The sequence below is a fragment of the Thunnus maccoyii genome, chromosome 3 (genome assembly GCF_910596095.1).
Source record: "Thunnus maccoyii chromosome 3, fThuMac1.1, whole genome shotgun sequence".
NCBI lineage: Eukaryota > Metazoa > Chordata > Actinopteri > Scombriformes > Scombridae > Thunnus > Thunnus maccoyii.
Window position 1 is genome coordinate 21374880 of NC_056535.1, and position 16282 is coordinate 21391161.

The 16282-nt window shown below is 37.7% G+C and overlaps 2 protein-coding genes across 2 annotated transcripts in view; both read left to right on the forward strand.

The window, feature by feature from the left end:
• The first annotated feature begins 569 nt into the window (after positions 1 to 569).
• Positions 570 to 8080, forward strand: tamm41 (TAM41 mitochondrial translocator assembly and maintenance homolog). Its single transcript, XM_042406322.1, has 8 exons — positions 570 to 972; positions 2255 to 2437; positions 3033 to 3125; positions 3441 to 3591; positions 3984 to 4129; positions 5889 to 6054; positions 6803 to 6865; positions 7112 to 8080. Exons 1-8 carry the CDS (start codon positions 835 to 837, stop codon positions 7201 to 7203), a joined length of 1032 nt encoding a protein of 343 aa, XP_042262256.1. The 5' UTR covers positions 570 to 834; the 3' UTR covers positions 7204 to 8080.
• Positions 8081 to 10311: 2231 nt separating this feature from the next.
• The window catches only part of vgll4b (vestigial-like family member 4b), a 43879-nt gene continuing 37908 nt past the window's right edge, over positions 10312 to 16282 (forward strand). Inside the window, exons 1-2 of the mRNA XM_042406731.1 lie at positions 10312 to 10517; positions 13162 to 13235. Coding sequence (XP_042262665.1) covers positions 13172 to 13235 — 64 coding nt within the window. The 5' untranslated portion in view covers positions 10312 to 10517; positions 13162 to 13171. The remainder of the gene's footprint in view (positions 10518 to 13161; positions 13236 to 16282) is intronic.

The window sequence follows — 16282 nt, forward strand, 5'->3', positions numbered from 1 at the left end:
ATATATCAAATATATTTAATACTGTCACAATTATCATTCATTTCTGAAAAATAAACACATTCAGACAAAATAAATAAAGAAAACATACATCATGATTCTCAGAGTGAAGCAAATTTATATATTATATATATTATATTATAGTATAGTATATATTTATTATAGTATATATTCATATACATGGGAGTTTTTTGTTAGGAGTTTGGCGCTGCATAACACATCAGACACAGGCTGTTATTGCAGCTGCAGGTAGCCTCTTTTCTGGGTTTACTCACAACCATCCATACTACTTGGTTTTACCTCACTGCCACCTGCTAAACATGATAGAAAACTGCCATCTGCCGGCTAAAATAATACCTGGTCAGATTTCTCTCCATTTCCCCCTCAAGCAGGCCTATTAAAATACAGTAATTTGTCGCCAAATTTACATTTCACGTTAGTATTCGACCATAAATGTCGTTGGGTGCAAAATAACTCACACTATAATCATTGTCTTGGCTTTTTAACGGCTCAAGGTTGTTTACCGACTACATTTCCCGTGAGCCACCAGGCGGCAGGCAGCAGAATCCGTGACGCACATTTTAGTCGACACTAACTGTCAGCTACACAGCTGACCTGAACTGGCCAGATGGAAGTAATTAAACGATAAAAAAACATAATTTTAATACAGACCAGTGGTTGTGGTTGTGGTTGCGTTTGGTGGCATTGTGTCCTTCAGTCTGAAATGTTTCTGTTACTTTACTCGCCCGGAGTTTCGTTTTACATGTTTATTAGTTGTCTGTCTTGTCGATAACTAGCTTGTGTTACTGCTGGGGAAGCTATCGTAGCTAGTTTAAAATGACTCTACCGGCTTTGCACAACACCGGCGTGCTTTACAGGAGGATTTTGTCACAGTTCCCCCAGGATATCAGCTTAGCTTTTGCCTATGGATCTGGTGTTTTCAAACAACACGGTACCAGCCAAGGTCAAATGGACGTAAGTGACACCTGTCCTGACAGCTTCCTAACTCACACCACAAGTTAACGCTACTCACAGTGACATTATAATTTAACCTTAATATACATGTGTGAGTTAAAACAGTCACACTAAAAGGAGACAACTTCCCTGCTCCTTGTCCTAAGTTATACTTTGTCTTTTATTTGTAACAGACATTGTTACAGGGGTTTATAGGTTTTTAGCCTTGCACACAAATAGTGAAACATGTTCTTGGGTAGGATCAGTATTAGTAGATACAGGGGTGGGGAAATGTGTTTAAAATCTATATCACTATATTATTATGAATATTTTTCCTATATGAATATGAAAAAACAAAAACAAACTTTGTATCTCAATATTCAGAAATGTTTCAAATGCGTGAACTATGTGCTCCACTGTTATGCATTTCATCAGACAAAACTCTTCACACATTTGTAATATAAACTTAAATAATGACACTGAAGTTAAGGGAAACATTTATAATGATATTTAGTGGCTGATTCTCTGTTTTTTCACCAGTTACACTTATGTAAAAGTGTTAGACATCTTAGCAAAAGCCTTACTGCAATTTAAACCCACTTTCAGATTTGTGAAACCTTTATTTTGCTTATGAAAACAGAAAAAAATCTGGAATAGATTGTTTATTATTATTATTATTATTATTATTATTATTATTATTAAATATGACAGTTCTAAGTAGCTATAGTGTTCTTTGATTTGGACCTGGTTTAAAGTGGTCCCCATGGAGGGGGGGAAGCAGTAAAATTGCCGTTTATTCATTTTTCATAAGAAAAATAAAGGTTTCACAAATCTGAAATTGTGTTTTAATAAGTCTCTGGTGTCTCCTTGTTAATCTAGTCCAGATTTGGCGAATTTAAGTATAGTGGCTTTTGATCTGGACCTCGTCTAATGTGGTCTGAAAGGAAAAATATCAGTAAAATCGCAGTTTTTCAATTTTCATGAGCAAAATAAAGGTTTCACAAATCTGGAAGGGGGTTTAAACAGCATTAAGGCTTTTGAAAAACAAAGAATCAGCTGCTAAATATCATTATTTATGTTTCCCTTAACTTTTTTCGTAACCCCGAATCAGAAGCTGCGAATCAGAAGCTAAGTTCAGTGTCGTACTTAAATAACTCTTTTTGATATTTTTTAATTGCTGTTTGCTCAGTTTAATTAATTTGGACAAAAGAATGTTGTTAAATAATAACATGGCATGATCATAATATACACAATCACAATATACAATGATATTCCCTGCTGTGCTTCTCTTTAATATATTTAGAAGAACATGCTGGACTTTGTGTTTGCGGTGGACGACCCAGTGACGTGGCACACCATGAATCTGCTGCAGAACCGCAAACACTACTCCATCCTCAAGCTGCTGGGGCCCAGGATGATCAGCTCCATACAAAATGAACACGGGGCTGCGATATACTACAACACACTGGTGCCTGTGGATGGGAGGGTAAATCACTAGACTCTCACATGCATATTTATGTCTCATGGAGATACAACAGTCCACTGACCAAACCATATTGTGTTTGTAAGTTATAAGAGATGATGGTAGTCTCCCATAAGGGTGATTACAAATCTAAAAATGCTACATGTTGGGGGGGGGGGGGGAGAATTCAAATACTAAAACACATACAAAAACATCAAGAAAAACGTGCTTCAAGTCTGAAATTGCTAAAAGACATACAAAAGTGAAAACACGAACATTAAGGGAAATGTGCTTCAAAACAAGAAACAGCTGCACAAAAAAAAAAAATGAACGCGCTATTAAAGGGAGTGACTTAATGTTCTTGGCACTGAAATCTCCTGATGTGACTTTTAAGCAGTCAGTTGCTTAAGCTTTGTCTACTTCTCACAAGAAAAAGGAAAATAAAAACTGTGAACAGTCACTCCCTTTTTTTCTGGATCCATATTAATATAATTTATAATGGCAAAGCAAACATGGCTTTCTCTTCAAATGTAATCTAAGCTTGTTTGAATGTTTTTTTGTATGGCGAGAATGTCTTAACCATATATCTTCTATCACCTTCTCTTCTTCTTCTTCTCAGACAATCAAATATGGTGTGATAAGTACAGAGTCTCTGATTGAAGACCTGATGCACTGGAAGACCATGTATGTTGCTGGCCGCCTTCATAAACCAGTCAGTATCATCATCAATTTGTTACTGAATCAGTCAGAAAAATAAAGCTGTATAAAAAAACGATTATTTATTGTGCAATTATTTATGTCACAAACTATTTATTTATTGTAAAACCCTTCAAATGTTTACCCAGCTTTTAACTAAGTTATTTTAAATATGCTGAAACAATGAAAAGGTGTGTTTCAAAAAAAAGTTCAGGGCAATGTTTTTGACCAAAATAATTAACTAATCTGTTCAATAAAATCTCCTCAGGCTTTTCTGACACATGTATTCATGCTTTTGTGCGTGCATGCATGTGTATGTGTTCCCATACAGGTGAGAATGCTCGTGCAGAACGAGAACTTAAAGCTCCGTGCTGCTCTGGTGGCCAACCTGAAGAGTGCTGTGACGGCCTCCTTCCTCATGCTGCCAGAGAGCTTCACTGAGGAAGACCTTTTCCTGCAGATAGCTGGTCTTTCTTATGCTGGTAACTGAACCGCACAACTACATAAAACTTAAGTAAAATGAAACATGTACTATACAGATTTATAAGATGCATGCAGGTCTATTAATAACACAAGCATTTTTTTAACTGATAACTGATTCATTGTTTAAATAATTTATCAAGAAAAATGACAAATACTTGCTGGTTCTAGTTTCTTTTATGTTAGGATTTACTGCTTTCATGAATATTTTGACAATCTCATTTTGGGCTCTTGGCTCTAATTTAAATGATTCATTGATCAATCAAAAAGAATAATCGATAATGAAATTAGTTTTTCATTGCTGCACAGCACCTCTGCAGCCTTGTTTTTAGCTGCTTGACTCCTCTGCGTCGATGTCCGTTAATGGAAAAACATTTTGTCTGTGCCTCTCAAGGCGATTTTAGGATGGTGATTGGAGAGGATAAATCCAAGGTGGCCAATATCGTCAAAGACAACATTCAGCACTTCCGGATTCTGTATAGTAACATCCTGAGGGACTGCCCACAAGTGGTCTACAAACCTCAACAAGGAAAATTAGAGGTAAAACGTGGCAAAGAGACACAAAAAACATACGTAAAACTTATTTTATTATCTCACTAGATAGCTCAAATTTTTGTGCTTCATCTACAGTTTTGCCTTTTTTAACCACATCACTCATGTTTCATTATGCATGGCCCAAAATGGAGTAAACTGTCAAAAATCCAATAGGTGAAAAAACCCATAATTGAATTCCTCAGAAGCACAGTTTGTGGATTTCATGTTCTGTCAGTGGCTCCATGTTTACAACACATCATTCAAATTCTTATAAACCAAATTGGCCTTTTTCATTACATACTGCTTTGTCTAATTTATAATACAATACCAGAAAAAACCTTACATAACAATCAAAATAGACATATTGCCAAAAAGACGCTGTTTTCCATAATTGTGGGTGAAACTTCTCAGCAGTACCGCCTTTGAAATATTAATATTAATATTAATGTGTCTTGCCTTAAGACACAAAGGCAAATAAGGTTTCAAGCTAACTGTGACACCGCTTGGACCTGAATAGTACAGCGTGTACTCTCTACCTTGGTAGAAAACTTTAAATGGGGTGTGACTAAGTTGGCACTCTGCTCTTTTACCTGCTTTACATACAACATCCATGAGAACAACATGAAAAATGTGAGTGCAATATATATGGAGTATATGTGTTTAAACACAACATTTTCTTTGGTGTAAGGTTTCCCTCTTGTTTTTTGTTATTTGACTGTCACTACCACTCCCTGCTATACTGCACCAAACAAAATACTTACCTCCTGAGACATCACACTCTCCTGAAATAACCTGTTCAGTAGGTGCTGGTGGCGGGAGGCTTAGTGCTATGCACTGGGTATCTATTGTTGGTGTCATATGTTTATGAGTGTGACACCTTTTGCAATGAACAATACTTTGGGAATTGTGTGCTATGAGCTCTACATTAGGGGAATACACTTGTACGTCATTAGACAGTGTGGGAGAAGTCAAACAAGCAACAACTCCAGCTCCAGACTGATGTGCAGTTGACTCAATCTTTTCCAGCTTTACTGGTTTTTAGCTAAACATTTTCATCAGGCATTTTCACCATTGCAAGGCTGTTATTGGTGTTTTTTCAGTATAGTCCTACCCACTCTGATCTCAAGTGTAGTGCTACAGACCACAAATTGTAGTTAAACATTTCACTTGAAATACTGAAAAAAAGCTTGAAAAAGGGCAGTTTTGTGACTTAAGAGCTTTGAAAACAGTTGAGGACAAATGCTTTATTACTCAAATTAAGTATATTTTCACTAAGAGAAAGATAATCCACTATAGACACACTCTTATACTTCCTAGTGTGCTCTAAAGCTCTGTTTCTTAATACAGTATGGGTGTGAACCCAAATTGGGTTATTAGATTTCATGACATGACATGAACATTGGTCTGTTTTTATTAATTAGGGCCCTAGGGCAAGACTACATTGAGACACAGGATCTGGGTTGGTTTGAAAGAATTTAATATTGCAGAGATTCCTGCTGGGCTTACACCATTCAACAGATAATTTTAAAGACTTGAAATTACAGATGGTATACTGTGCGTCAGAAGATGAGATAGTTCAATACAAGCACATGCTAATTTGACGGGTGACAGAAATATCATTGTGTTATTTACTTCTCCTGTGTGTTTGATAACATGGATGAGACCTGTGGATGTGATAGTCGGTGCAGCTGCTGGTATTGAGCCACAGCTGCGCACTCTCCCGTATGTTTGTCTGTTCATTTATTCTTGTTTGTTTTTCCTGCAGGTAGACAAAAGCCCAGAGGGCCAGTTCATCCAGCTGATGGCATTGCCTCGGACCCTGCAGCAAAGGATCACAAAGCTGGTTGACCCTCCGGGGAAGAACCGAGACGTGGAGGAGATCCTGCTGCAGGTGGCTCAGGACCCAGACTGTGGAGCTGTTGTACAACAAGGTAAAGAATGACTGGAGTGATGTAGGAAAGAGGAAAAGATTTAGAGAGAAAAAATGAGAAAAGACAACCTACCGCAGAATATGATCTCTGGAGATGAGGCACAGTATGAAAAGCAAAAACAGAGAGAGGGAGGAGGGAGATAGATAGATAGAAAACGTAATCCCTCCCAGATGTTTCATTAAAATTCACTTAATGAGATCTGAGATGCAGTGCGCGTTAGATGTATAGATCAAGGCAGATATCGTGTGTGGTGAATATGAGATAGGGTAGACTTATGTTATGAATACTAACAAAGCCAGTATATTGTCAATAGGATAACAAAATGAGTAATAAACTAAACATATCATCCCATCAACACTCTTGGTTTCAGACCTAGACCAGCCAGTGTATCCTTCAGTTGGTGGAACACAATACTGAAATACATCATACCATCAAATTTATCAGATACAGAATCACGTTGTAACATCCTTGTTTGTCCGATCACTGTTATTTGCAAGGGCAGCTAGATTGTGTCGCAGTTTAATGTAATTTTACTGGGATTAGACTCATTCAGCTATAATAGACTGATGGATGGATATATGTCACTTTTATATTGTACGAGTAAGCAAATACGTAGCTGGTAGTTTTTTCTCTTGAGAGTAGATACACCCTCTTCCCAGAAGGTGCACTCGTAAAACTATATTGCAGAGTGAAGACATATTAATTATTGTATAATTGCATGTTTGAGTATGTTTTTGTTTCTCTTCAGGTGTCTCTTCTATTGTGAAATCCTCCAGTATAACGCAGAGTATCAAAGGCATCGCTACAGCTGGTAAGCATTCCTTTGTTTGGTTTTTTACAAAATCCTAAATTATTCATAGTCACGCTCTGTTTCTGGTGTCTCAGTATGGCCCTTAAGCATTCTGTGGTTCTTAGCTTTGATTAGAAAAATGGACGACGCTATAAAGCCTTTCAAGAAATGGCAGGGCAGGACATTTGTAAAGTTTATTCTTAAAATCAGTCACTGAAAAGTGTTTTTAACATGGTTGTTGATGGTTTGTGTTCTTGTCGTTCCCAGGCATGTGGAAGACAGTGTCGTACAGCTCCAAGAAACTGTTGAAGATGTGGAAGGGCTGGAGGAGGAAGCCGTCTGTTTCACAGATGTCCTGATCCCGTCTGTCTTTGTAACTGTTAGCCGGACAATCGGCGTCCATCTTTTGGTTTCTAACCTGTAAGAACTGTAGCTCAAACAATCACACACTAATGTCTGGTTGTATCACTCCTATGAATGTGATCACTGACCAGGTATTTGGACGTGTGAATAATGTGAATCCATCTGTTCAACTGCCCTTTACCCATGAAATTTAAAAAAAAAACAAAAGTTTAAAAAAATGGTTGACATTTCACGACTTTGACTAAATTATGGCTGACATTTACTACAGATTGGACCTTTCTGGATGACTACAGTGGCCAGTGTGCTACTGCTGAATTGGCTACGTCGAGAGCCAGTGGAGTAAAAACTGCACAAAATCAGTGTGTTTAAGGAAGAAATTACTTGGGGGTCATGTGGATCATGCATGTGTTATATTTGGGCATTTTCTGTGTAAATGGCGCTAACTAAATGACTGATGATTATTGACTGCTAACATGATGAAATAATACAGAAATTGAGAATATTTCTGTGGGGAACATTTTGTCATTAGAGGTTACATATTCTCCCTACCTTGCCAAAGATCTCAATGTTTTCATGTTTCACAGAGTTTTGATGGCTACGCTGTGTTTCTGTCAGTATTCATGAACTTAAAATAGGGTCACACGTATTTGAGAAGCTTTTTTGGAGGGTTTTATCTTATCCGTTATCAAAATAAAAATGTTCCTAATTGTTAACAGAAACTGTTACCTCTCCACTGCCCGTTATCGTTATGATCTGATCATGTTATGACTGTAGTCCTTCAATGTAAAAACGCATTGATTGGTTCCTCAAAAGCACTTGTTGATAACTAAGATAGTGACAAGAAATGGGTTTAATAAACTTTTTGATATAACAGGAATGACTCCTGTCTTCAGCTGTGTGATTTTTTTTAATTTTTTTTACATGATTTAAATCCACAGAGTCCATAATTAAAGGAAAATCCTCCTCTAGTCTATTTCAGGACATCCTGACCCTTGGAAGGTGCAACTCAAACATTTCTTCCATGTCTGCTCACTGCTTTTGCTAATGTGATTTTTTTTTTTTTTTTTGGCAACTTGCCTCTTTTTTTACAAATTGAGAAGAACTTAATCAGAATACAAAAGGATGCTGATTTGTCTCTTTGCATCTTTTACTTCCCCTTTCTTTCCATTAGACTTCTAATTTTTTTCCTTGTATTTCCATTTTTGGTCATTAGGATTAGCCAACTTTATCAATGTAACTAATATAATCACTAGCCAGTATGACAAGATATAACTGACATTATGATCACATAATAAAAATGAGGTTCTCTCCTCTGTTTTGATTTCTGCTGCTCGGTAAACTTAGCTAAGAGCCCACCGAGGGGGATCAATGCAAATGTTATTGCGACAGATTGAAGTGAGAGACTCATTCAGATTACTGACAGTAGATTATTCTTGAGTATTACTCTGTGTGGGGGACGTTATTTGATTACAATACAAGAAATACAGGTTTGTGTACAGTAAAATTGAATCAAAAATGATCATCATACAGCAAGCCTTTTTATTCCAAACATTATTACTCATAGCAAGAAAAGCACAGGTGTGACTAATGACATTAATTAACTGCTGCATTTCATAGAGGTGTCAGTTTTCGGGCTTCGGTATTCTGCATGCTAGCTCGCTGTTTTGGCTTCTCTGTACACCGAAATGGAGAACAGCCATCATTTATGTCAGTTACACCTGTGCTTTTCCCTTTTGCTATGATGAGTCAAAATATCTGCTGTGATAAAGTATGTTTTTTTTAACATTACATATTGTATATAACTATAACTATTTACAGTAGACAAGCACAATACATAAAACACAATACATAGACCAAAAGGAGCATCATAAATATATACTGACTACTATCGATCTACAGAAAATGTTAAAGAACCTTTTTTTTTTAAATAACTTTAACACTTTAGAAAACATAATCAGGCACCTGCACTGGAGCCCCAGACCAGTTTGGAGGTGCTTGTGCTCAACTTGAATATTTCCATTTTATGCAACTTTAGTCTTTGGCCTCTGCATTTATCTGACAGCTGTACTTTACAGGTTAAAGATGATCATATAAATTTGACATATTCTTGTAGCTTAAACTACCAACAGTACATAAAGTAGCAAAAATTAGCTTCAGCCAGCTACAACATAAAAGGCTGCATACACAGTAAAGCATCATGTAACAGTAACAGAGTTCATTCAACCAGCATTATGAGTACTTTTGCTCAGTGGTACTTTTACTCAGTACAAACATCACTGTAGAAATACTGTTACAAGTAAAAGTTCTGCATTTAAAATTGTACCTTCAATAAAAGCACAGAAACAAAAAAATGAAGTACCAAAAGTAAAAGTATTCATACAGAATGGACCATTTGCAAATAATTATATTATTTGATGACAATTATGCATTTTATACACTTTGATATTACATCTGGTAAAAGTGGGGCCAATTTCTACTTTTGTTTTACTTGATTTTATTTCTTCTATACTTTAGATACTGCTGGGTAGTTTAATCTATAATAATGCATCATTATTTATTTGTTGGTTATATTCTATATTAACAACCTAAATCTGTAAAGCAATGTTAAACTCAAATAAAGGACAAATACCTCAAAAATGTACTTAGTTACTCTCACCATGGCATTTACTTTTGGAACTTTAAAAAACCTCTTGTACTTAAGTAAAATTTGAGTGCAGGACTTTAAGGTATTTGTACCTTGAAATATTACTACTTTACTTAAGTCAAACATCTGATTACTTCTTTCACTACTGGCTGCTGGTCACTGAGCATTTAAAGGGTTAACTGCCTTGCTCAAAGGCAGTGACACGGTTGTTGTCACGGGGAAGGAGTTCTCTTCATATGAGTCATAAACACGGTGACAGCAGCCTGACCTTCAGAGGATGTGATGCAATGGGGTCATTATCATAATAATATATGCTGATATCACTGTTTCACGGCTCCACCAATCAGCGCGCTTCACTTTCACCACCTGCTAGGAACTGAATTCCATCATTCCAGGCATTCCTGCCTCCTCCTCCCTCCTCCTCCTCCTCCTCCTCCTCCACCTCCTCCTCCTCTTCCTCGTTTACAACCAACAGCTCTGCTACTATTGTCTTCTCTCGTACAGGAGCGTTTAACCGCGGCTTTTGCTTTCTATTTCTGTGGGATATATACTCTTTTTGTGTGCGCGCGTGCTGTGTTTTTTTTTTTTTTTTTTTTAAATTTATTTATTTATTTTTGCGTGTGGACGTTATAATACTGGAAGATACCAAAGTGGCGCTTGAAGGAGGTATGTAAATGTGCTGCTAAACATGAAGTTGTGACATTGTTTCGGAGGTTGTAGGATGAGAGTGCGCTCTTTATTGGAGTCGTACGGGACATATTCAGTCAGCTTTTTGTGAAGTATTCAACGTGTTAATGAAGACTGTGTGGAGAATGAGCTTAAAACAGAGCTGAAATACTGCCAGGCAGTTGTTACAAGAGGGTGATAGTTGAAGTTTCATTGACGATATGAAGTGGCAGGCAGGCTAACTTAACACTGGCGGGTTCCCAAACTTTCCCATGTAAAGAAAGCAACATGCTGTCCTCCAGGGATTTGAAACCTAATCACAAAACCAAGCAGCGATACATTTCTTCCGTGTTGCCAGCTTTGTTAAAGATATAATATTTGTGTGTGGACCTTCCTTGTTCTCTCTGATAAGGAAGCACTCAGGACTGCTGGTGAGAATAAACGTAGACGCACTTGCCACCGACATTATTTTTGTCCGAGTCGCTCTCATTAGAAAAAAGTTTGTCGTGTTTCTTTGCGCGCACCACGTAGATAGTGTTGTGGATGAGGAGGTAATTAGTTTGAAGCTGCAGGGATAGGTCTTAATGACTATCTTGCTCAAAACGCCATTTTCCTGCAGAAATGAGGGAAAGGTATCTTAGGAATGCAGAAAGAGGGAAGAGAAGCGCGCTGCAGCCTTTTTATCCACAAATACCTCTCATAGCAGACTGAAGGCTCGACACTGTGGAGCAAAAATCCCAATAATTGTGTTCAAATATCATAAGAAGGTCAGAAATAATAAAACAAACACAAAGACAGTAATGAAATACGTATTTATCACTTTTTTTTTTTTTTTTTTTTTTTAAAAAGGGTCAAGTAAAAGTATCAATAAAATATAAAAATACTCCAATACAAGTAGAAGTCTTGCATTAAAAGGAAGTATTATCAACAATATGTACCTACAGTCGCCTTGGTATCAGTTAAGTAAAAGTACTCATTATGCAGAGTGGCCCCTAGCAAAGTCATATATTATATCATATATTATATAATTTATAATATTGTTTATACTATTGTTACTGATGCATTCATATGTAAGCAGCAGTTTAATGCTGTGGCTTGTCACAGTGGAGCTACTTTCTCAACTACTTAACACAGGGGTTCTCAAGCTTTTTGGGGCCAGGGACCCCTTACATGGGATACATTTTTCCAAGGACCCCCTCATAATCATAACACCCATTGAGAATATGCTTATTACCATTTGTACTCTTAGATGCCACTGGAACTGTATGTATTCTAAAACTTCTCAACCCAAACACTTCAGACCTGTTTCGTAGTGATTAACAAAAACATGTTTCAATTTGAATCATGTTAATACCGCTTACATAGTTTGAAACAGAGGGTAATTTTACTCAAATTACATTTGGACTCAACTTGACAGCATTTATACTCACCCATTGTCCTCCCAGGCACCTCCTTGCAGAACACAAAGTCCTCCAAAATGTTTCCTCCCATGGAAAGAAAACCAAAACAATCAACTGAGCCACACTGGCGATGTCTGTTGATTCGTCCAACTGAATAGAAAATTGCTCACAGGAACGCAATCTATCCAGTAGCTGTTACTGAATGTCAAATGAGAGTTCAGCTCACATCTTGATAATGACAATGGTAAAGACATCAGTACATGACAATCGCTTTCTTGTTCTTGTTTACTTTTTATATGTTTGTCTGCAACAGTTAACATAGTTCTTGACTTCTGTACTGGTTGACCTTTGACTTACATGTCATTAGTAGTTCTCAGAGTAACTATATGGGATTCAGACTGCTGCGGTGAGAGTAAATTTAGGTCAGAGAGACATTCATAATGTCCATAATCCAATAAATTTGGTTTATTGTCAAGCCCTACTTTACATACTGTTGGGTAGTTGCATCATATCTTATAAGCCGATCATATATTTTGTACACAAAGTCCTTATCTGGAAAGTAATCTACAGCTGTTAAATACATATAGTGAAGTAAAAAGTACAAATAACTCAAAATTGTATGTAAGTACAGTATTTAAGTAAATGTACTTTCCATCTCAACCGCAGCATATCAAAAATATCAGAAGGTGATTAGTTATCAGACCTCAATACCTTCTGATTACTCACTGAAATGTGTCAGTAGTAGTGAAAGTTGGCACTGAAAGCTTGGTCACATTCTTAGTTTTGTATACTTATCGTTATGTCATATCTGATATTTGCATTACATATCTAAATCAGGGAAGACTGTATTCTACTTATGCAGCTGCTTAAAACAACAACAACAGAGAAATTTGGCATGCTTTGTCAAAAGAAGAAAATGGTTCTGTAGCAAAATATTAATAAACATATTTTTATTCTTCTAACTGTGCTATTACAAAAAAAGTCTTATTTGTGTATCTGTACAGAAACTCAGGTATCGCACTTGCACTGATATAGAAAGTTCTCAAATAATACACCAGTGATTTCAAATGATGTCATTAGAGGCCTGTGAGATCTTAAGCCAGTGTTTGTTTTTTTTAATACCTGGAGCTTGTAATGACTTGTCATCTCTCACACATTTGTGTGTAAACTGCCACTACAAAGCCAAAGAGTTGTCAGTTTGTACTATACATTTTCAACACAGTGCCCTCCCCTCTGTCCCGCAGGCATCCAAGCATGGAGACACCACTGGATGTTCTGTCAAGAGCAGCATCATTTGTTCATGCGAATGAAGAAGAAAGTAAGTTTTAACAGACTTCCACTTCCTCTTGTGTTTGTTGTGTGTCGGACTAAGTTCTTGTCTGGACTCTCGTGCTGTTGAAAGGTGTCACTGTGGATGAACGATTCGTATGATTAGTGTCGCGTTACATATTGATGAAGTGCAACTTTATGTTCAACTATAAGCCTGCGGGCCCTGTGTTGTTGTGTTCTGCCATGACACAATAGGCGTCTTTGTGCTGTGTAAGCTTCCAGTTGCAGATACACAGGCAAATAAGACCAACGGCACTCAACCGCCATTAGCACTGCTTTTTAACCAGCTGCTTGCTTGTGTTAACCTGCTTTCACTGGAATCAGGGTGGGGTGTCTCTCTCTGTCTCTTTGCACCTGGTTGTATCTTTCTGCCTGTGTCACTGTCCTCTTTCTCTTTGTCCATCTTCTTCTCTCTTTCCATCCCTTCTCTTCTATGTGCCTCTGTCTTACTTCTCCTGCTTCGTCTTTTCCTTCCTGCTCTCCTAATCATTTCTGAGGATTTCTGGCGTTGCTGAAAAAAATTCCTTCCGAGATTAAGGAGAAATGGCCAATTCTTCTCAGCAGGCCTCTCCACAGCCAGCCGGCCTCTGAGCTGAGGGGAAATCTACAAGGACACTTAAAATTCAGTGGATACCACTGATAATTGATTGGTACTGTTTGGCTTGTTATTTTCTCATCAGCAGCTTAGCAGATCGTTTGTTATGTATTTAATAACTGCTCTGTGTGGTTGTGTTGCACTTAAACTTACTTCACCGTCATAGAGGAGGCATTTTGAAAAGCTGGCAAGTGGTTTTGTTCAGTCTTGTGAATTTGTTTATGTTGTGGAGGAATCATCACTATGATTTAAAAAGAGGAGAGTTCTTCAAATTCCTTATTTAAAGTTGACTATCTTTTCTAAAAAAGTTGCATCATAACTGATTAACTTGGAATATATACACGATAATGTTAGATAATCACTTGTGTTCATTGGTGTATTGAGAGACTGGGAATATTTGGAAAGAGCTTCAACTGTAACATCTCCCGTGTCACCAGCTTTTTTCCCATAATGCTTTGGCTTAAATGAGCTGAATATCAGCTTCCTTGCACTTCTGAGTATAATGGCATGGGAGCTCTCCTGCCCTCCTCCCTTGCTCCCTCGCTCCCCTGCAGTGTTTTTGTTTTTTCCTCGGCGCTGATGTCACTTTTTGTTGTGGGTCGTGCATGGCCTCTTTGTCCATAGACAATGCTCTCGACCTGTTTTTACAACAGTGCAGAAGAAAGTAGGCGAACCAGCCTACTAAACTAATCAACCAACCAGCTAGTCTGCCAGACAAACTCGCTATTAGTCAGTCGGCCGACCAGGCTAACAAGCAGTTGAGTCAGTAACCTCTGCTTGCTTATTTGCATTTTTGACAAGCCTTTGTATGTAACGCCCATGCAGCACTTGACACCAGAGCACTTGCCACAGAACAGGGAGAGGCTCAAGCGTGCCTTTACAACTTGTCAGGGCCGGTGTGGCTGTTCACAATGTTCAGAACCTGAAACGAGAAGCAATATTCTTTTTTTTTTTTTTTTTTTTTAAAACACCCCCCTGCAGGTAACCCATCTCTGTTGGAAATGAATTGCACAGGTAATTACACAAACGCTGTCTTCAGGGAAACAGAATTACAGTACATGAATAGTGTATTGGTCCGAGGTCATGCTGCTTAGCTAAAGAGTAAAAAAATATACTGAAGTAATCCCAGAGTAGAATTGTTGGCCTAGGTCCAGATTAATTAATTCTCTTGTAATATGAGTCATTATCCAAAACTGTCTGTGTTAAATTGTGGTTAGTCTTGAGTGAGCGCTTTTTTGAAACCTTCAGTATTTCTTCCTGCTTGCAAATTTGTAATGACTGTACTTGGAATTTGTAACCATAAAATTTGTGATGGGTTGATCTTTACAGAGCAGAAGGCTTTAGCCCACAGTTATAAGTTTGATATATTGTCACCTTAGATCTACATTTCTGCTCTGCCTCTCAGGTTCAAGTGAAATCAGTTTTATTTTCATAGTACAAAATCACAAATTTGCTTCAGAGGGCTTTACAATCTGTACTAAATACAACCTTTTATACTTTGAACATGAATTCAGAACAAGAAAAAAATCCCCCAAAATTCATTAATGGGGAAAGTAAAGGAGAAACCTCAGGTAGAGCAACAGAAGAGGGACAGACCAACATACAATAAGTGTTGTGTATATACACACACAGTAGACAGACATAGCAGTGGTAAAACATAAGTAGTAAACCCAGTAAAACAACAGTATAACAGTAGAGAAATAAATTACAAATCTATAACATTAACTGCCTGCTGTATGGGGCTGGGCAGGTGGTGGACTGCCTGCTGCAGCCACAAACGATGCTGTGGAAGCAAAGCAATGAGGCTGAACAAAAAGGGTAAAGTTGCAGGAAGTAAATCCCAAACAATGAGCTGAAAGAAGCTCCGTAGAGCTGACAGAAAGTACAGTCGGGAGGCCCTTTCACATTTAATCTATTGTTCATATAAAAAATATTGATTATAGCAACTTTAAAGAGTTTCAGAGTATTAAAGTGTTTGGAGTGAAGAATATGAATGAGAGAAGATCAGAGAAGATGTCTGGCAAGTCGAGGTTCATGCATTTAGATCCACTATTAGTGATGTGTTGTGATACTATAATGATCCCAGAAGAAGGAAATACTCGTCAGTTCACTTTCTATATCTCACACACACACATGTACACTGTAGCAGGGCAGATCCTCGCTGTCAGTGAACTTGAACTCCCACCTTCCGGCTGGAGGACAAGCTGTCTGGAAGCAACACTAATCACAGGTCTCAAGTCAAACATTCACGACCTTGAATATACAGTAATTACACACTCACTAAAACAGCAGTGAAGTAATCTGTGCCTTTATATTTAATGGTGGACACAGAGAAATGCTTAATACTTGACGTCACCCCTCCATAGCAATTTTGGTGGATACTTGGAAGAACTACATCTTACTGTGCGCTCCACCCTTCCTGGAAGCAACGTTTGAAATCA

Bases quoted from the DNA above. Each gene is read 5' to 3' on its own strand.
- tamm41 (XM_042406322.1), top strand. From the start codon at position 835: ATGACTCTACCGGCTTTGCACAACACCGGCGTGCTTTACAGGAGGATT. The intron at 2,438-3,032 runs GTAAATCACTAG...TCTTCTTCTCAG, and splicing joins TGGTGCCTGTGGATGGGAGG to ACAATCAAATATGGTGTGAT. The intron at 3,592-3,983 runs GTAACTGAACCG...GTGCCTCTCAAG, and splicing joins AGCTGGTCTTTCTTATGCTG to GCGATTTTAGGATGGTGATT.